Source organism: Aptenodytes forsteri, unplaced genomic scaffold (assembly GCF_000699145.1).
Source record: "Aptenodytes forsteri isolate BGI_AS27 unplaced genomic scaffold, ASM69914v1 Scaffold183, whole genome shotgun sequence".
In the NCBI taxonomy this organism is placed as follows: Eukaryota; Metazoa; Chordata; class Aves; order Sphenisciformes; family Spheniscidae; genus Aptenodytes; species Aptenodytes forsteri.
The window spans coordinates 1,818,256-1,839,016 of record NW_008795918.1 but is presented as its reverse complement, the minus strand read 5'-3'; the positions used below and the strand labels follow the sequence as shown (position 1 = coordinate 1,839,016).

Sequence of the window (20,761 nt, the reverse complement as noted above, 5' to 3'; positions counted from 1 at the left end):
ATATCCTGCCGCTGCCGGTTCCGGGGCTGGGGCACAATGTCTCTACTAGGGGTGGCGGGGGCTGAGGAGCTGATTTTCTATGTGAACGGGAGGAAGGTAAGTGCTGCCCGGAAAGAGTGTGGAGAAAGGGGGGCTGCTGTTCCAGAAGTAACCCCGAAGGGTGTGGGCACAGATTTGGTTTCCTCAGACTTCTTCCTCATGGGAGTATAACCAGTTCCACACACAAGCCTCCAGAAGGATTCCTTCCCGTCTCCTCCTTGCTGCCTAAGAAGCGAATCAGCCTCCAAGCATTACTTTAGTTAGCTAACACTCTTCTGCGTACAGCAAGTGCTGTCAGAAGGGGAGAAGCAGCAGAGGAGGACAAACGTAATTACAACATCCCGTTTTAGCTAGCTCTTGCTGCCTTTGGGGGAGAAAACATGTCAAAGTGAAATGGACTTTCAGCTGAGTATCAAATTTGGCTGGTGAGCAAACTAGTTTTTCATTTGTACGTGCCTGGCTTCTCATCTTTGATGGTATCAGAAGAGGCATCAGATGGTATCAGATTTTCAGAGGCACAACAGAAAGTCAGCAAGACTCAGGTGCCAAAATATGGACTAGGCCAACATAAAGATAATACTGCAAGAACAGAATTAAAATGTTGATTCAGTGGAACTGGAAGGAACTAGCTGATTCTAAGCAACGGAATAAGAAATCCTGTAATCGATCAAGAATGCAGGCATTTCTATTGTGCTCGGTTGTTAGTCTGTTACGGCAAGTGAAAGTTTATATAAATAAAGCTAGAAGAAAAGCGGTTCCTGCTGGTGGCCTTACAGGCTTCCTCTGGTGTTCATCCCAGTAGGTTAAAGTGCCAGGGAGACTCTAAAATCTGCAAATCACTAATTCTTTATGCTATGCTACCTTTATTGTAGCAAAGTTCTGCTGCATTTTTATTTCTAGTGTGGCTGAAGGTAAATGCCCTCAGTATGACCTTTCACTGAACAGCAGTTATTTTCAGTAGTTGCAAGGTGCCCTGGCACTTCTTTCCTGGAAACATATCTGTCTGAGGAGGAATTTCCAGGAGGAGCCCAAATTCTCCTGTGGTCTTTGGCAATTAGTCTAGTTCTATGAGAGGGAACCAGAGAAGGATTCTCTTCTGGCTTTGTGGGAATGTAGTCTGTGCCCTGAATTTTGAAAAGCCTTGGTTTCTTAGTTAAACCTTGTTTTTCATTTCTTACTGCAGATAGTAGAGAAAAATGCTGATCCTGAACAAATGCTGTTGTCTTATCTGCGAAAGAGGCGTATCCTTTTCTTGTCTGTTCCCTTAAGTCACTCATTTGAAAGCCGTATTCGAGCAAAATTCTCATAAATGATAATTAAAAGGTGATTTACCAGGTTAAGGAAGTCGTGACTCCCTCAGGATAAAACAACCATATTAAATGATGTGTCTTTCTTAAGCCAAATACTCTTCAGTGAGCTGCTCTATTTTTAGCCTAGTTTCCTAAACAAACAAAGTTATGCCATCAGGCATGATGTGTATGTGTGTATCTGTGTTCCTCCCCTCTCCCTCCATAAAGAAACCTAAGATCCTTTTGGCCAGTATACATAAAGCTTGACAGAATAGCTGTCTCCAAGTTTTGTAAAAGTCTCTCTCCCAGGAAAGGGCAGATCTTGTGATGAGACCCTGAGTCTGCTGGAATTTTGAGTAATCTATTTTTTCTTATAAGAACTCCAAACGGATTTCTAAACTCAAAAAACAGGTTTAATAGTAAGTAAATATGAACAAGTATATTTTTAAAATAGAAAAAAAAATTAAATTAGTTAGACAAGACAGAATAGAAGTTGGGAGAGCTAGAGCTCTCACCCTGCTAGTTTTGTCTTTGCAGGCAAGGTTCTTTCCTCCTGTTTTGGTTTCAGTCCACAGCTCAGTGGCTTTCTGAGTTGCTACAAGTTGTGCAGCACTGGCTCTGATCTTTTCCTCTCTTTCTCTTCACCATTTCAGAGGCCTGACCGTGTGCCTGCTCTCAACTGTTCTTAGGAGTTTTCCAAAATCTGCTGCGCCACAAGCTTATTCCCAGTGTTCATGAAGCTGTTGCATAATATTCTGAACACGTGTGTAGGGACTCACAGCCAGCAGCAGGGAGTGAATGTGGGGATGAGCAGAATCTCTCCTTTTTGCAGCTTCCTAGACTGTCTCGTGAAACATACCCCCACAGGGCAAGTGAAGTACCATATACTATAGAATTCACACAGGAGAGAGTTTTTATATTTGTCTCAAAAGAAAAACTTAAGTCAAAACATGTTTGTTACTGGTCAGTCATAAGGAAGAGTCTGGAGCAGAATAGGTTGCTGTAGTTACGGTGCTTATAAAATTGTTCTTCAGTAATTTGAACAAGTTCAGACTCCATCGGACTATAAAAAGTAGAATCATAGAATCATAGAATTGTTTAGATTGGAAAAGACCCGTAAGATCATCAAGTCCAACCATTACCCTAACACTACCAAGTCCACCACTAAACCATATCCCTAAGCACCACGTCTACACGTCTTTTAAATACCTCCAGGGATGATGACTCAACCACTTCCCTGGACAGCCTGTTCCAATGATTGACAACCCTTTCGGTGAAGAAATTTTTCCTAATCTCCAATGTAAACTTCCCCTGGTGCAACTTGAGGCCATTTCCTCTTGTCCTATTGCTTGTTACTTGGGAGAAGAGACCGACACCCATCAAGTAGCTCAGTACCAGCCCTATTACAAGAGTTATACTTCATAGATTAAAGCGCATTGGTGAATGAGATAATGTAATTCTGCACTGACTTGCTCTGACACCTTGAAAAATCATTCAACCTTTCTGTATCATTGTACCCTGCTTATAAAATGAGGATAAGAGTAACTTGTTTTCAGGAGCTAGTTGGTTTCACCATACAGTTTAAACGTCAACTTGTAGTATTCCTGCCCTCTGTTGCTTAGGTCTGTATGACAGCGTGCCATTCCCTGAGGTGCGCTTGCCCAGCTGTGTCTGAGACCACTTTGTTAGCCAGATAGAGGAACTGATCCTTTTCACAGCAAGCCTCCACATATAGTTGAGTTAACATAGCTAGGGGGACAGCTAACTTTGGTAAAGAGACAAAAATTAATGTCAGGGAACAAAAATATAGGACAGGAATACCTTATGCTGATATTGCCAAACTCTTTATAATGTGAAATGATTGCCTGAGTGAGCATGAGGAACTTCAGCATCTTCCAGTAATGTGTTTTACAATTGCAAGGTACAGTATAATACTTCTCTAAGCATCCTGTCATCTTTTTTTTGAGGCTAAATGCCATAGGAATCGGGCACATGAGACCCAGAACTCTACCATTCCTGGTAGACAGTTCTCTTCCTGCACCTTGTGCCAGCTGTGGAGTTCCTCAGATCTCTCTGTGTACTAATTCCACTCATTAGGCCAGCAGCAAACTAACTCAGGAAAACCAGAGGTTTTCAGCTGGATTAGGGACTCAGTCGCGAATTGGTCAGCTTGTCATTAGTCAGCTCATGGAAGGGACTGGTGAGAAAAAGGCTTGGTGCAAGAGGTCTTGGGTTTTGGAGCAGGTAATGTTGGGAAGAGAAAGGACAGAAGAGGAGGAAGAAACGGGGAGTAAGGCATCCTCCTTTTGGTGGCTGTAAAACATTAAATTAGCTGTTTGTCAATTCACAGCTTCAGATTGGCCACTGTTCCAGATTCATAGAAACGAGCACTTCTCTCATAAGTGTGATCTTTCCGATGAGATGCAAGGTTAATATCCTGACTATAAATGGGCCGTCTGGGAAAAACTGGGGTATTGGTTTTAGTGGAACTTCAGATATATAGCTATTTTGCCCATTACATGTTTTTTCTTTTCATATCTTCACTTGGAAAACTATTCTTCACTTCCTCTTTCTGTCCCAACTTAGTCTTCTTCCAAAAGAAGTCAGAGTCAAGTTTTCTGCTTTCTTGGGAAGAAGATTTTGTTTATGTCGTTCCTTAGCTTCAATCTTATTTTCACTGAAAATTTTAATCCAACATAGAAAGGAGTCTGATACATATGCTATCATACCAAACCAATTCTATGTTCCTTAGCAGTTCAGGAAAAAAGGTGGCCTCAAGCTTTTCAGCATAATAAAGACCAAAATGAAACCTGGTAATTTTTTTTTCCCTAATGACAGCATTTTCAGTCCGTCTTACAGGAACTAAGTATGGCTGCGGAGGAGGTGGCTGTGGTGCCTGCACGGTGATGATATCAACTTATGAGCCAGCTTCGAAGAAGATACGGTATCCTTAACAGAAAATTTTGAAAACCGCACAGAATTTTATGACTGTAGATACCATTTCCAGATATGAAACTGTAAAAGCAAAGTTGTAAAATCTGTACTTAATAGTAAAAGAATCCAAAGGAAGGGTCACTTTAATCCGAAGGAGAACGCTGTAAAAAATACTGTTCATTCAGCTATGTTGTAAATTTGCTGAAATATCATGCTCACAAATGCTTAATTTGCTCATATATGCTGACAGCTCCTGCAAAGAGTTTTCTCTTTAGGAGGCATACATTTAACACCCTTTGTATTGACCACTGGAATGTGGCTCCCACCTGCAGCTCTGTCATATGACGGATGGGAAGATAGGGCAGGCAGAAGTTTGAGTCTTACCAGCCCTCTAATACTAAACTACCTCCGTACACGCCACCCACAAAAAGGACTTTGAAACTCGAAACCAGAGTTTCATTAAACTAAAAACTGGAATAAATTACTTTTAAATTGAGAAAACTCCAGTCAAATTGTTAAATGGTAACATGTCATTGTCAACTGAATATTTTTTAGGTGGGGAAAAAGTAAAAATGTTCCAGTTGTTCCTTTTGACAATTGCATTACGCTGGAATGCAATACAAATGAAAATCTTTAAAGTTATTACAAGAGTTGAAATTAAAACAGTCAGAATGACACTTGAAAAGAAACATTTTAACTATAGTAAACCAAAACATTTTATTGCTAATGATGAAAAGCTTTGAAGAATTTTCATTTTTGTATGTTGTTCTTATTTAGAATGATATTTATTTTACATCAGAATTTCCTTTGGGTAGAAATTTGATTATAAATTTTCAGCAGTAATTCTTTACTTCCTGCAAACGGCTACACCAACCCTCCCTTCCCCACCTTCTTCCTCCAAAACACACTTGACTGGTTGCTTGTGGGCAAGAGAGAAATCAGAAAAGACAGAAGTATTAGGGAAGATATAAATTCTACAGATCTGTCCTCATAGATACGGTTTTTATACTAGGGACAAGAGATGCAGCTAGTAAGTGATCCCTTCTATAAAGCTTATTCTCTTCTTATTCCAAATGATGATAATGACTGCTTTGTAAGTATAAACTATGTCTTGATTGACGCAAAATAATATTCATGCATCTTTATTATAATAAAATAATATTCATGTTCTTTATTCTCCTTTATGTTCCAAAGACATTATTCAGCAAATGCATGTTTGCTTCCCATTTGCTCCTTGTATGGTGTGGCAGTCACCACAGTGGAAGGTGTTGGAAGTACAAAAACCAGGGTTCATCCAGTTCAGGTGAGAGTACAGTGTCACCGTGTAAGAGGATTACTGGTTTCTTCCTTTGTATGGGCTGGCTTGAGTGGCAGTGCTCTTAGGGCATGGGAATTTCACATGATGATTATTCTCCCTGCTAAGTGATAACAGAAGATAACCCAAGTTTCTGATGGTTGATTGATCAAGGCTGCTGCAATATGGCTCATGATGGATCTTGCTTTAATACTGACAGCCTGATCAAATAGTTGGTATGTAAGAATTGTTGGAGTGGATCAGGCTTGTGCTCTATTTGGGCTGACAGCACTCTATTTGGGCTGACAGCACATCTTGGACAATGCCCCTTTAGCTAATGTTTTAGTATGAATGTAAAAAGTCCACTGAAGGTTAATTAGCTTCTTTAGTAAGATGTGCCTGGGCATCACACCCAAAATAATTATTCTTATTTGAGATTGCTTAAATTGTTTTACTTAAAAAGTCTGATTTATTATGAAGGCAACATTTAGTATGGCATCTCCCATTTAAGAGAGAGTTCATTAGAATGGTGACGTACACTGAAAGGAGTGCTATTTGTGGTGTTTCATTTCAGGAAAGGCTTGCCAAGTGCCATGGCTCCCAGTGTGGTTTCTGCACCCCTGGAATGGTGATGTCCATATATACTTTGCTGAGAAACCACCCAGAACCAACTTCAGAGCAGATGATTGCAGCTCTGGCTGGTAAATATTGCCACTTTTTAATTTGTAGGTATGTCCTTGAACCATTTTCTTCAGATACTTTGTGTATGTGAGTGCATGTCTGTGTGAGTACACATGCATGCATATATGTATGTACTCCATACAAATTGTGCTTCCCAGCAGAGTTGCTACTGGATACAGATCTTGTATTCCCTGTCATTTGTTTCTCCTGGAAAATGAAGCATGGAACTGTGGATTGTTTCAGGGACAGGTGTTCAAAACATCCCCATATGTGTCTTTTGAAGTGCTTTAAATCAGATGTGCAAAGTGATGTCATATTGGAGAAGTAGCTGCATCTGAAGGTCTCTGAGATGCCCTTACATCTGGAGTTGAGAATGTCATAAGCCTCACAGGAGAGCCCCTTTGTGGTAGGAATAAACAGTCAAATAAGGTAGAGAGATGCAGACCATCTTCACTAAGGGAAAGCGTGAGCATTATTGCAGGTAAAATAGCCTTCTGTCATCTGTTCTGCGCTAGAGTCACAGTGGAGCCAAAGGCATTTCCTGTTCCTATGAGGTGAACTTAGATGGAGGTGTAATGGTAACCACCTTCACTATTAGAAATAAGTCAGGGGGAAGGAGAAAAACATTTTGAGTGGGTGAAGAATATTGTACAATCTCTTATTCTCCTGCATACTAAGCTGTAGTCAGCATTCCTTCTAGTGCAGCTCTCAAGTATTTCATACTCCCCTTGAAACAATAGCCTTTTTCCTCAGGAGCTGCAGGGTCCTAAGTCTTGGGATGCTGATCTTTTTTGTCTTTCAGAGAGCTAACACTTCTCCTTAAGCTTCAAAAACTCAAACCTCATATAAAGACATGACATTTTAAAGCCACATACTTTAGAACAAAGATTTTTCATACTGATTTCCTTTTTTCAGGGAACTTGTGCCGCTGTACTGGATATAGGCCAATCCTAGATGCCTGTAAAACCTTCTGTAAGGTAAGAAGTAGTGATGATAGGAATACTAGATTGTGCCCATTAGTGTATATATGTATACAAACCATCAAGATTTTCATTAAGATCATGTTTCCTCTGTTAAGGAATGTAGGTCCGAGTAAGGTGTATAGTAGCCTAACCTATTACAAAAACTGATTAACACAAATGAACTTGGTGTCTAGCCTGGATTATGAAGAATAATCTGAAGTTACTGTGCATCAGTACTGGCAGAATTTGGATCAATTTCTTAGTAATTTATCATGTAACACAACATGTCAGAAATCTACAGTGAAAGAAATGGGAGAGTGAACAGTGGGTAAAAGAAATAATGCAGACCATCTATGTGTGCTGTCACAAGGTCAACTGAATTTCAAATATTATGAATTATTTTGTATTAAGGAATTCAACATCCGATGATTTTAAGCTATTTTTGAATATCACTTCTTTTACACATAATCCTTCCAATTAAGCTTATTATTAAACTTAATCTAGAACTTTATTGAAATATAAAGAGACACTTATCAGCTTAAGCAGGCTTTAACTCATTGCCGTTCTGGGCAATATTTCACTAATGGAATATTCCTACTTTAGGAATCCATTTGTTGTCAAAAGAAAGCAAATGGAAAGTGTTGCTTGGATCAGGAAGATGACTTGTTTGACAAGGAAGAGAAGGTAGGGTTTTAAGTATTTTACCTGTCCTATTTAGATATAAACTTATAGAAAGAACATTGCACAGCTTTTTTCTTGTAATTAAAGTAAATGCAGTATACTCTGCCATTTTTATCCTCTACCTTATTCACTTTATGTAACAGTATTTGTAAAATAAGACATTTTATTATTCCTCAAAAGAAATTTGGAGATATTTCTAAAAATTAAGGATTCTCTGTGTATATTTGTATGAGGAGGCAATGATGTGGCAGATAGTTGGTATAAGGTAGTTTGGATCTCCAGAGCTGAGATTTGAGCAGTTCGTCAAGTTCAGAAATATTAATAGTCTCAGCTCTACTCATACAGTGATCATTATATTGTGCAAGAAATCAAGGGATGTGTGGAACTGTCTTAAATCAATGATCAGTGATGATCTGAATGTAACCACTGATCTCTTAGGAATCTAACTGCTGGCTTGAGCTTGAAGAACTGATACACTCTTAAAAATCACAATTATGATTGTAATTTTATATGAAACCTCTTATCCATACGAATATTTGACTTTGTTCTCAATTTTCTTTCAATAATATCTGATCTTTGCTTTTTGAGTACTGTAGGTTGGCATGAAACCGGCTACTTTCTTATAGTAGGACTACAGGAAGCCTGTAGTTAATCTTTCAGTTGCTTGCCTCTACACTGTCATTTGTCTTAGCAGTGAACTTTGAGAAACCGTTATGAACACTTCCTTCATCTCAGCAGCTCCAAATGATGCACGCTAATTTAGCACCAAATCCAAATGATAATGGAATAAGTAATTTTATACTGACTTCAGTGGGACCCTTATGGTTTGGTTTTGGTTTGGGTTTTTTTTTTGAGATGGAATTAACTATGAGAGAAAATTCTTGGTCTTTGCTTGTTTTCTTTCTTTTTAAGGTTTCCACCAGACTATTTTCAACAGATGAATTCCAGCCCTTAGATCCTACCCAGGAGCTTATATTTCCTCCAGAACTAATGGTAATTTTTGCTGCTTATAGACTATTCTTTAGTTCTGTCTTTTTCTTAGTAGTCCATAGTTCATATCTCATCCTGAAGTCCTGCTTAGCAGTAATTCATCAGAAGAAATGTCATAACACTTTAATATAAATCCAAAATTCTATTCCTTTTTTTTTTCCAGTGAGCTTATTGAATATTCACATACAAAAAATAATCATACTGAGAAAATGAAGTACAGAGTTAGGTATTAGGTGAGAAGACAAAGTAGTAACTTAAACTGGGTTTTCAGTGCAGCACCTGAAGATACAAATGCTTCTCAGCAAACTGAATGGCAAACCCTTTTTAACATTGGCAAAACAATGCATTTTCCCCATTTTGTGGCTTAATAGTTTTGTTGGTCTTTTCTGTCAAAATGTCAGCATCAGATAACCACCCAGACCGGGGAGTGTTTAGCCCCAGTGATTAAAGTATGACAAAGATATAAGCAGCTGAAATAAGGGCACTGGAATGGAAAGTGTCAGGCATCCTTAATTATTGACAGCAGTATTTGCCCTAGAAAAACTGAAAGCTGTTTGCTTTACATTGTTGTCAATCTATAGATTCAAAGCCAAATTCTATGTAACTAGCTGGCTGCTTATGGAGAAAAGTTGATAACTCTGGGACAGGGGTTCTTGACCGTGTATTTGTACCACCACTAGTTCACAAGCTGTTTCCAAGTGATCAGTGAACAGTGCTAGAACAGCGAGACACATCCACATGCATGCTTACTCTAGAAAGGGATGCTGCTGCCCGTGTCATTGGTGACCTCCAAGCAGCTAAGTGTGCAAACACCTCCCTAGGTACTTTTTATCACTTTTTTTATAACTTCAACAATTGCAGGATCTATTCCTACATTTTTTGCTTGGGGGCTATTTATTATCAACCTTGTTTATTAGCCCACTGGAATTAATTGAAGACATTTCACCCATGCAGTCTAGAAATTCACCACTGTGCAAAGAGCCAGCATAACAGTCCCATTTCTGTCCAGTTTTGAAGGATTAAGTAGAACTGCCATTGTTTAAGAACTTCTTTTGACTTTCAGTCTAGTGTCTATTAGACCTTGCACCTGTCTATATGACTAATATTTAAATCTGCCATATTTCCCCGTCAGAGAATGGCTGAAAATCAACCAAAAAGAACTCTGTTTTTTCGTGGGGAGCGAATGACATGGATTTCTCCTGTAACCTTAGATGAATTACTGGATCTGAAAGCTGCCCACCCCAAAGCACCTCTTGTGGTTGGGAACACCAGTGTGGGTATGTATACAATCAGAATGGCTCCTGTTGCCATAGTTCCAGTGTGCATGGGAGAAATGGGGCTACGTTTATCATTCTTTTTGCATTTTCATCCTTAAGCTTACTCTCCACTATGTTGGAGTTGTCATTATGGAAGATGTCTTTTGTCTAAGTCTATTCCTATTTGATAGGACCTGAGATGAAATTTAGAGGCGTGTTCCATCCAATTGTTATTGCTCCCTCAAGGATCCTGGATCTGAATGTGGTGAAACACACAGATGACGGTCAGTAGACTTCGCTTTGTTCAGACATAGGAGATTCCTCTGCAGTAAGGATGCTGCTCCATTCCATAGTGCTGAAGGTGTGAAGTGCTATGCAACTCATTCCTAAGCATGCTTGGTTCTTTCCCAGGTCAAGGTGGCTCTGGCTGCCGTCCCAGTGCATGATACAGTTTTGTCTTCATGACACAGTGCAGTACTGACCAGCAATATTATCCTGGGGCCCATTAGTCTGTGATGTCTGTACCATGCTATGCTGTATAGCAGAGAGAGACCCATACAGAACCACAGAGAGACTTAGCAACATTGCATGCTTGTCTACATTAGAAAACAGGCTGTGATTAAACTGGCATAGCTAATATGCAATAACTAATCTTGTTCTGAATCATAACAGCATTAATTATTGTAGATTAAAAATTTTGTACCTCAATTTATATATTTAAGATAAGCATGGAGATTTTTCTAGTTAAGGTTAGACTAGGTTTTAGTTTTTAAATAAATTCTATTGAAATTAGAAATAACAACTAGAAATAGATTTAAACTTACTATAATAGCCTAAATTAATGAAATATAAATTAAGTTGTGCAAGTTTACTGCCACAGTTTTAAGGAAAATCAAACTCTATATCTGATGAAAGTTACTTGCCATATGCCTGAAGCCACTTGTTTGAAGTGGTAAACTGTATTTGACAGTTTTGTCATTGCATTTAGAATATCTTTTTCATTTCAGATCAGTCATCCAGTTCTAGTCAGTGACGAGTTTGTTCTTACCCGAAAAGTGGTTGGGAATTGAAAGAAAGCAGGGAGAATGTTTACTGCTTCTTTTAATCTATAAATAAAATCTAGTTATGAGAAGGTGAGACTTACTAGTTCTAAAACTAGAGATATGCAGTTTAGTTTGCTAGCTAGAAATAGTATTTCCTCTCTTTAATCAGATTTAAATGCAAAACGTGTTTTGATTAAATTTTTGTTTTAAATACACAAAATTTAGTATTGCTGTACTCGATTAATAAAAAGCCATTTAAAAATTATGTATCTTTTTATTTATATTTTTGATTGAATTCCAGTGTTAAATATAAACATTCATACATAAATGAAGTCTGTTAATAATTTTGAATAGAAAGGCACTGTTTACCATTTTATAATATTGAAATTTTTATAAAGTATAATCTTTAAAAAAAAGTATAAATACTCAAATAAATGCCTACAGTTATATGTTGTCTTTCTAGTGGGAAAAAGAATACCATATTCAGTGTTAGGACTGTTTGGGTTTTTTTGCAAATACTACCTACCGATACCTTAGGAGAATAACTAGAATGTACGTATGCAAAGCAAGATCAAATTATGATAAAAATCATGTTTAAAAATAGGAAGAGCCTGCTGAAAGCATTTTGAAGCTGACTCACCTTTGGGTGAAACATAACCTAAACATTTACTTGTTCATAGTTGGTGCAAGGGAAGCAGTTGGAATGGGCAGCTGGAAGCAGAGAAGGGATTTCCCTTTTAGTAGAAATGGTGAGCTATTAGCTCAATTTCATCATTTCATGAAACTTTACCCTCAGCCTCCTGAAATGAAAGGTCACAGTACCTTTAATATGCAAAGGTCCCTCTCCTTATATCGGCCTGTATTCCACGTGAGCAATCCTAGCTCTACAGTCTGAACATAGTTTAAAACCCAGGCAATAAAGCAATGCGCACATTACACTTTCATAATCTTTTGGTTACAGGATTAACTCTGGGAGCTGCCTGCAGCCTCTCTCTAGTGAAAGCTGTCTTGACAAATGCAATCTCAGAGTTCCCTGAAGAGAAGACAAAGGTTTTCTGTGCTGTCTTGCAGCAATTAAGAACTCTGGGTGGAGAACAGATAAGAAACGTTGCTGTATGTTGTGCATTACTTGCAATAACAATTGTAACAAATTGTAACAAATGTGAAATTGCTCCTGACCACATGTAAAACTTGCATTTTTAATTCTGTTTTTAGCAACGAATTTTCTATCAATACATATATTTTGAGCTTTCTGTATGTATAAATTTGTGTATAGTCTTCACGTTATATTGTCACTTAACATAAAAATGTGAAGGTGATGGAGAAAGGTGACATAAATTTCTTTTTTTCAAGTCATTAGGTGGAAACATCATAAGTAGAAAATCAACCTCAGACTTGAATCCTATTCTGGCAGCCAGCAACTGTATGCTCAATCTGGCTTCAAGAGGTAAGCGGAGATAGCCTGCCTCTGTAGTAGTGCCAGAGGTACAGGATCCTATGGTATGGGGAGAGGGGAAATAACAGCAGGTGAGCATTTCTTAAGGAACCCTTTTACCGCTCTCATACAAGATCACATCTGCAAGAGAAGCAATTTGCAAATGAAGAACATGTCAAAGATTCTCATGTCAGGGGTAAGCATTCAGACCAACCAGATCACTTGTACTTCTGTGGGCAATGAATTGCTATAAGCACTCATAAAACCTCACCATTTGAGTAGCTGTATACTACTTCCCCGCCTCCCTGGTAGTTTTTTCTGTAATTGATGCTTTGCCCTGGTTTTAAAATCACCCTCTGGCCCTGAGAAGAACTCCGGCTTCTCGTTCCTCACAGATACTTCTGATACAGGAGCCACTAGTCCAGCACCATTTTCCATGCCCGTTTCCTCAGTTTCCTTCCATCACTGTATATATACTCCTCTCTGCCTGCTCCTTTTCTTGTGCACTATCTTACCATTGGAAGGTTGATGAAATTATTGGTAAACATGAGCTATCTGGTGGCCTGGAATTGCATTCTCTCCCTTCTAGATGGCTTATGTCCTTTTTGCCCTTGATCAAGACAGGGTGCGTGTTGCCATTTCAGACCATGTAATACTCCACTCAACACCCTGAAATACACATTGTTTAAGGGGTTGTTTCTGAGCCAGGATTTCTTGGAACAGATACACAAAAACTTATGCTGTGTGATTTCCATGACTTCTTCCTGCATAATTTGGCATTGAGAGGAAAAAAAATACCTGTCAGAATGTTGTTCTGACAAGTGAAAGTACAAACATTTGCATCTTCTTAACAATTCTAATGATATGCCTACTTATTTGAGTGATGAATAGGATCGCTGATTCATATCGCTTTCTCTTAACCTGGCAGAACTTTACTGCTGGGAGAGGGTTTTCAGCATTTTCACAGGTTTTTAACATATTTCTTTACCAAACGGTAGTCAGTGAAGCATAGGAAAAGTGGATTGTTCAAGAAAAGGAGGTTGCAGAAACACTATTAGTTCTTAGTATTTATGTTAGATCACAGTGTGAGAGAAAATGTGCCTTCCTAGATCCTGGCAGGCTCACAGGTGGGATTGGACAATAACGTTTACGTGTGTAAACCAACTGTATTCTGGATGGAATTGCAAAGGCGAAAATCCAGAAACGCCAGTGCTGCTATTCTTGACAGTGTTGTTTTTCAGATTCACACTTCAGCAAAATAAAATTCTTTTACTAAAGTTTTGCTGTCACTCTAGTTATATTTGAGGAATGCAATTTTAATGCTAAATGATATTCTAAGATGAACAGGTTACAGTGTCATCATCACACCTACCATGAAAAACGTGAAGAAAATAATCTTGCTGTAAAGCAGCCAGTCTTGAAGTGTCATGTTCATTGAATGTGAGGGGAGTATTTTAATATATGAACCTTTTAAAAATGGCACAGAAGATTATCTGGTTATAGAAAGTCTTGGGATAGGTCAGGGCTACTGCAAGATAAATATTGTCTAGTAATGAGAAATAATTTATTTTAAAATGCATTGGACCCTTTAGGTAGCATGTGAAAAGTACAAAGGACACAGAATACTAGTAAAAAATACACTTTGACTTCATCTGTCAAACACACATTGTTAAATTCCACACTGGTGAATCACTGTGGATTTCCATCTGTACCACGTTTATGCCTCTGTGTTCTTGCAGAACGACAATGCTACTTGACAGTTGTGTTACTGGTACAGTTGCAGTCCTACCAACAAAACTCCTTGAGCCAATGGAGCTTGTTTAATTAATAGAATTAATTATATGTGTTAAAATGTTGCATTTCCAGAAGTCTTGCTAGGTTAACTGTGCAGTGATATTGGCAAACCCGATGTAGCATAGATGAAGTTTAAGTGTTCAAAGGGCTTTTACAGATTTAGGTTCATTGCAGAATTTTGTCCTCTTCCCTTTTGCAAATCCCACCTTTAATAGTATATATCATAGAATGACAAACATAGTCACTTTTAGAGTAATCTGTCAAAAAGAGAAAGGAAAAGGCAATAGCATTTATTGCCCTCTGGACTCCTAGAATTGTTCAGAATCTCAGAACAAAAACAAACAACACAAAACAAAACTCAAAATTTTTTTTTTACTTTTGCAGCAGTTCTCTCCCTTTCAGTTTTCTTCCTCATTCTTTACATTTTAGAAGGAAAGGTAGTGATGACAGCAGTTGCAGAGATTTGGAACAGATTGACAGGAGTGGGGATGGGATCATTGTGGCAGTATCAGAAGGGAGAATTACGGAATGGGGATTGATCTCTGGGCATTTTCTTAGGACTCTGGTGTTATGATACTATGGAAGATGGAGCAGTCATTTGTATTTATAGAGCATACCACTGATAATTTGTTATGTAAACTCTGCAGTTATTATTTACTCAGGAAGGCTTCACGTATTTCTTGCCAATTAAAGTATGATTGATGTATGTTTGTTGCACAATTGTACAGAAGTTTCTGGATTTGGGATTTTTTTTTAGGAAGAAAGCGACAGATTCCTTTGAGTGATATTTTTGCAGATGGAGTTGGTAACAATACCATTATGCCAGAAGAGATCTTAGTCTCTGTCCATATTCCCTATTCTAGGAAGGTAAGTTACTAGTTTGTTTAGATTTGCTTTATGCAGAGTTAAACACTATTAAATAAAGAGCAGGAGGGAGCATAATCACTATGTTTAAACATATTACACTATTACAAATTAACACTATTACTGCTCGCTTTCTGAATTCCTTACATTTGAACCTGTCAGTACCATACTATCTCCCAGTTTCAGCCAAAAAACACAATTCAGCAGGTAGTTGGTGAAATATAAAGAGTGATACTCAGACAAAAGTTTACCCTAAAATGATGAGGGCAATAGCAATTGTCTAGACCCCCTACAGAAAGGGGTCTTGGACAAGCTGCCATAGTCCTCACCAAAGCAGGCTGCTCACCTGTGATATGGTTGGCATCAAGCAGGTAAAGCTTTGTCATCTCTTGAGGATTTTTCTTAAAATGAGATAAGATTGGACATGTGTGTGGTGCTTCCATAAATGTTGCTGAACTGAATAGTAGTTTTTAACTGGTATTGTGTTTGCAAGAGTGGATATGGGATCTTATGAGAGAATTATGGGTCATGTTATCTGAGTACTGAAGTTTGGCAATACTTCGAAGCCTCTAAGCTTTTGGTCTTGTTATAAATGCAACTCCACTCCACAAGATCCCTGTCTTCCAGCTATCTACCGTGAAAAAATCTAGGTCATCTGAACTGTGTAAATGATGGAGGATTGGGTATGGGCTGCTAGAAAATCAGAGATGGTAAAGCTACTGAAAGGTCAAGAGAAGGAAGTGTATGGTCTTGAATGCTCAGGAAGTTGTATTTGTGCTCTTGATTTTTTATTCTCTTGCTTCACATAGTGCAATAACAAGTTCTGCTTTCAGATACTTAACATGTCTGCAGGTTACCCACTTCTGTCTGATCTTGCTCAGGGGGAGTATGTCTCTGCATTTCGACAAGCACCAAGACGGGAAAATGCTCTCCCAATAACCAATGCTGGAATGAGAGTCCTTTTTGAGGAAGGTACAGACATAATAAAAGATTTAAGCATTTTTTACGGAGGTGCTGTCTCGACCACAATCTGTGCAAAACAAACCTGTTGGACACTTAACGGAAGGTACAATTTCTCTGCCTTCTCTATATCTCTTAATAAAGGGACTTTAAGAGCTTGGGTGTACTTCCTTGGAGCGTGAAAGTACAGAAATATTTTACTTGCCTGGCTGATGCCATTTATGTTCAAGTGAGTGATCTGGTCAAACCTTAATGATGGCTTTTCAGGATTATTACATTTTGGAGTCTGCACATGGGTGCAACTCTGGTGTGAAGTATGCAGAGAGATGAGATAGGAGCTGTGAGATAGGTGGATAAGGTATACGTAGTCAGTTGTGCACCTGAACCCGAGCATTGGTAAATGATGCTGTATCCCATAGGTTTGATAATCCCCCACTGTCAGTGTTCTTGAGTCCTTCAGTTTGGCTCTAATAGATACAAAGTTTGCGAACTTCAGACGTGCCCAATAAACTTAGGAGCACAAGTCAAGCCTTAACCTTTTCAGTATTTCTTCATCTACAAGATCCTAATAATCTCTGAAGCTAATCTCTGACATTCCCTCCCACTTTGCAGCATCTTTCCAAGGTCTGGAGGAACAAAATTACAAATAATTCAGGCAGTATAAAACCATTTATCTGAATGGAGTACCACTAGACTGTTTTACCATTTAGTATGCAACTGTTTCACTAGTTGAACTACTCATTATTTTTTGCTGCTTTACATGAGTAAATTTATTCTAACAGATTTATATTTTGATATTTAGGGTTATGTAAATATGGAGAACTAACTGTGTTGAGAGACTTCAAGGAGACAGCCTTTTCAGAAAATGTAACAATTATCCAGCACTAATTAGAACCCTTGAAAGCATCTACAATTTGTATCAATATTGTTATCCACTTTTCTTTAAATATAGGACAGTATTTGCAGAACAGTGATAATCTGTAAGGCTGTTAAATCAGCTTTAAAGCTGTAGTAGGGTTTTTTTATTTATTTATTTTAAAAAGGCTGGCATAGCACTCAATTCCATTGGCTTGAGGGACCTCACCTCTGTAAGCAACATTGACCTACACTGTTTTCAAAATTGCAGGCCATTATTAGAATCAATATTTTGACTTCACTGTGAGCAGGATTATGCCTGTGGTCCATGGTATGAATGTATTACTGCAATTTGTATTTATTTCTTGAGTTCTGGTCTGATTGTATCTATTATTCTTCCTGACAGACACTGGAATGAACAAATGTTGGATGAAGCTTGCAGACTAGTTCTTAAAGAAGTTGCTCTTCCAGGCTCAGCCAGTGGTGAAAAAGTAGACTATAAGAAAACTTTGATAGTCAGTTTCTTCTACAGATTTTTCCTGGAAGTATTGCAGTCATTAAAGACAACGGTAAATTAGTTCTCCATGTCTGCTTTTGTGCAAGCAAATGAAAGGTTTTTTTCTATCTGTTGATGGTTGCAATTTGTACAATGTGTTAAATATTATCTTTGGGGTTCAGATCTACAGAAGAATGTAAGTGCTGAACTCCCAAAGAGATTGATGGAGAGATGCCCATTTAACTTTTAGGTGCTCAGATACCTTTACCTTGGAAATTAGGCTTTACAAAAAACTGAGCAATGTTAATGCAACAATATATCAGTATTGAGCTCCCAGGCCCAAAGAAAACACACATGAGGTCTTACGCCATCTGTCTGTAGTTCAAAACATAAATAGAATAGAAATAAAGGCTTTGGAAAGCAACTGTAGGTGTTAAACCAACCCTCCTTCTTGTATGAGTTCTTGACTGGGAGAGGAGGATTCTAAAATTTCACTTCCCAATACATTCTAGGTGTAATTTACTTATTTTTGTCTTAAATCTGTTCTTATGAGGAAAAATATCCCTTTTGCCTTTTTCTTCTGTATTACCTTGAGCTCTTTCCCCTGAATTGTCATTACTAGGTAATTTACTATTACCAGGGATGATTCTGTGCCAGTTTTGGTCAGACCCCAGAACAAAGCTCTTCTGACTATCCCTGCTTTATGTTGCTTTCTGTAAACAAGAATATTTGTTGAATCCAATATATTTTTAAATATTATTTAGTGAAATCTCAAAACTCTACATTGTTTTAAAATTGTTATTTTAGAGCCTTTCTAGCTTGTGAGAGTTTTGAAGGAATTTCCTGTATAAAGAGTTTGTATTTGGTGATTTTGGTTGGTTTTTTTTAATGTTCAAAATGTGAGTTTTAGTAGTAATTCACTTCCTTTTCAGGATCCTTGCCACTATCCTGACATACCTATGGAATATAGGAGTGTCCTACAAGATTTCAAAAACAAAATGCCTCAGAGTATCCAAATATACCAGGCAAGTGATTTTATTCTAAGATTGTGCCGTGCTTTATAAGACTTGGTAAAAAGTCACAGTTTAAGCATGACCCTTGCTGTGAAGCTCAGGTACAAATCTTCCAAAGGATTGAAGGCAACAGGCTCTTAGTGGTTGATTTTAACTGTATCTCAATTAGAAAAACCTTGTCTGTAAAAATAGACTCATACAGGTATACTCACTTCTTCTAAACAGTTCTCAAAAGATAAATATGCTAAACAAACTCCATTGTCAGACTCTTAAACTTGGTATATTGCAGTGTGCAACCCAACTGGAAAAAAATTAGAAGAAAATAAAGAAAATTGAAAAGAACAGGTCTATAGCTATCACTATAGCATTCTTGTCTCAAGACACACTTTTCTTAAGATCTCAGAGGACGCTAAGGTCTTACTGTAGATTTAGCAATCAAGATGGAGTTTGTGATGGCTATCTGATCAAATTAACAAGAGTATTGAAGGAGAAGTCAGCAGTAGAGGGCAGCAAAGAACACCTTTTGGATTTTCTGAGCTCACCCTTGTGAGTAGATCATGGTGGGAACTCCTGCAAGGATTTTTGATATTTTGATACCCTCAATACACAAGTAAAAATCTCAAGTTTTTCAAAACCTAAAGAAAATGTAAATGAAATCTGTGTAAACATCTTTTTTCATTTTCAGATATTCTTTAGAATAACATTTTAGCTTTAAATACTTTGAATTTGTTCAAGTCATTATCTTCAGCTTCCTTCAGAGTTATCGTCAAAAAAAAGACACTACGGACTTATAAAAGGGGCCAGGATCAAAGGAACTAGTTCTCTATGGCTTTCAGCAATTTATTCCCCAGCTGCAAGAAAGTGACTAAACAACAGAAATGGAAACAATTTGTTATTCAGATCAGTTGGCACTGAGCAACAGAAATTATTTAGAAACCCAGAAAATCTGTTTTTTCACTTTAAATTTCTATCTAACTTTTGCAAGTCCCTATCTCTTGTCTGGAGTTCTTCATCTGAACATTATTAAGCTTTTAAAATTAAGGGGAAAAAAAGAATGTGTATCCTGAAAGATAAATACCTGGTCATTCTGTTAGTGGAAAAGTTGAGATGGTTTGGCTGAGACAGCCATTTGAGGAACTTTAGGCAGTCAAGTGAAAAATGTCTGTTCTTGGCCTTGGGCTAATAGCAGACAGTGTGCCAGAAAGTGCAGGAGGTAGAAATGTGTAGCCAGAACACTTGTATGCTGGCAGCTATAGAAGTTGTTGAGTTGTGAGCAATTAACTAGCTCTAAATGTAGAAAAGGAAAAAGTTAGTATGAACACTGACCCAGAAATTGGAAAAGTGCTCTGGAAGTTGGCAACAATTAGTTGGTGTGGCAGAATGAACTGGCAACACTGAATTAACTTTCAGGAAAGACTTAGCAAAATAAGGTTAATAAGGCACATACACAGGTGCAAGGAAATAAAATTGGGAAGGAAATATTTAAACAACATTTTCTCACTGATTTATGTTGATCAGTTGCAATCTTGCAGTGAGGAAGACAAATCCTAGGAATCACTGCAAATAGCTCAAAATACAACACCAGACACTGGTAAAATACAGAGCAGAATCTTGTGAGAATAATTTGGAAAATTATCAAAGCTTCATGACACCAATCAGTAAGGGAGGAAACTGTCCTTCTGAAAAAGAAGTGCTGTTTGTATCACTATGATGTAAACGATTAAGGAAAAAATCCAAGTAGACAAACCTGTGCAAGGCTCTTGGAAGGCTCCTTAAGAGAAGAAATTGAAGAAATCCCCAGGAGCAGCAGTCAGGTCCTGCATCCACATCTGTTTACAATACTGGAACCAGAAGATGATAATATGAACAGTTGTTCCTTCATCTGATTTTTTGATTACTTTAAGAATAACATGACTATTCTTTTTTTAACTGTTTGGGGGTGTGGGGTGTGTATTTTTGACTGTACAGGGCATAGGGCTGAGTCAGTCTCCCCAGGATCCTGTAGGACGCCCCATTATGCACCAGTCAGGAATTAAGCATGCCACTGGTGAAGCAGTTTACACTGATGACCTTCCTTCTGTGGATGGGGAGCTCTTCCTGGCTGTCGTCACTAGTTCCAGAGCTCATGCTAAGATTGTGTAAGTATTCAAAGTGTATCTGAAGGAAGTGTTATTA

General features: G+C 38.0%; 1 protein-coding gene across 1 annotated transcript in view; it reads left to right on the top strand.

Annotated features, from left to right (window-relative positions):
- Positions 1–6: 6 nt before the first annotated feature.
- The window catches only part of LOC103903466 (aldehyde oxidase), a 46,556-nt gene continuing 25,801 nt past the window's right edge, over positions 7–20,761 (top strand). The window contains exons 1-17 of the mRNA XM_009284669.2: positions 7–96; positions 1,223–1,280; positions 4,176–4,272; positions 5,457–5,565; positions 6,131–6,257; positions 7,153–7,214; positions 7,803–7,883; positions 8,793–8,873; positions 10,003–10,147; positions 10,318–10,410; positions 12,131–12,282; positions 12,523–12,616; positions 15,156–15,265; positions 16,144–16,328; positions 17,484–17,646; positions 18,506–18,598; positions 20,555–20,724. Coding sequence (XP_009282944.1) covers positions 37–96; positions 1,223–1,280; positions 4,176–4,272; positions 5,457–5,565; positions 6,131–6,257; positions 7,153–7,214; positions 7,803–7,883; positions 8,793–8,873; positions 10,003–10,147; positions 10,318–10,410; positions 12,131–12,282; positions 12,523–12,616; positions 15,156–15,265; positions 16,144–16,328; positions 17,484–17,646; positions 18,506–18,598; positions 20,555–20,724 — 1,880 coding nt within the window. The 5' untranslated portion in view covers positions 7–36. The remainder of the gene's footprint in view (positions 97–1,222; positions 1,281–4,175; positions 4,273–5,456; positions 5,566–6,130; positions 6,258–7,152; positions 7,215–7,802; positions 7,884–8,792; positions 8,874–10,002; positions 10,148–10,317; positions 10,411–12,130; positions 12,283–12,522; positions 12,617–15,155; positions 15,266–16,143; positions 16,329–17,483; positions 17,647–18,505; positions 18,599–20,554; positions 20,725–20,761) is intronic.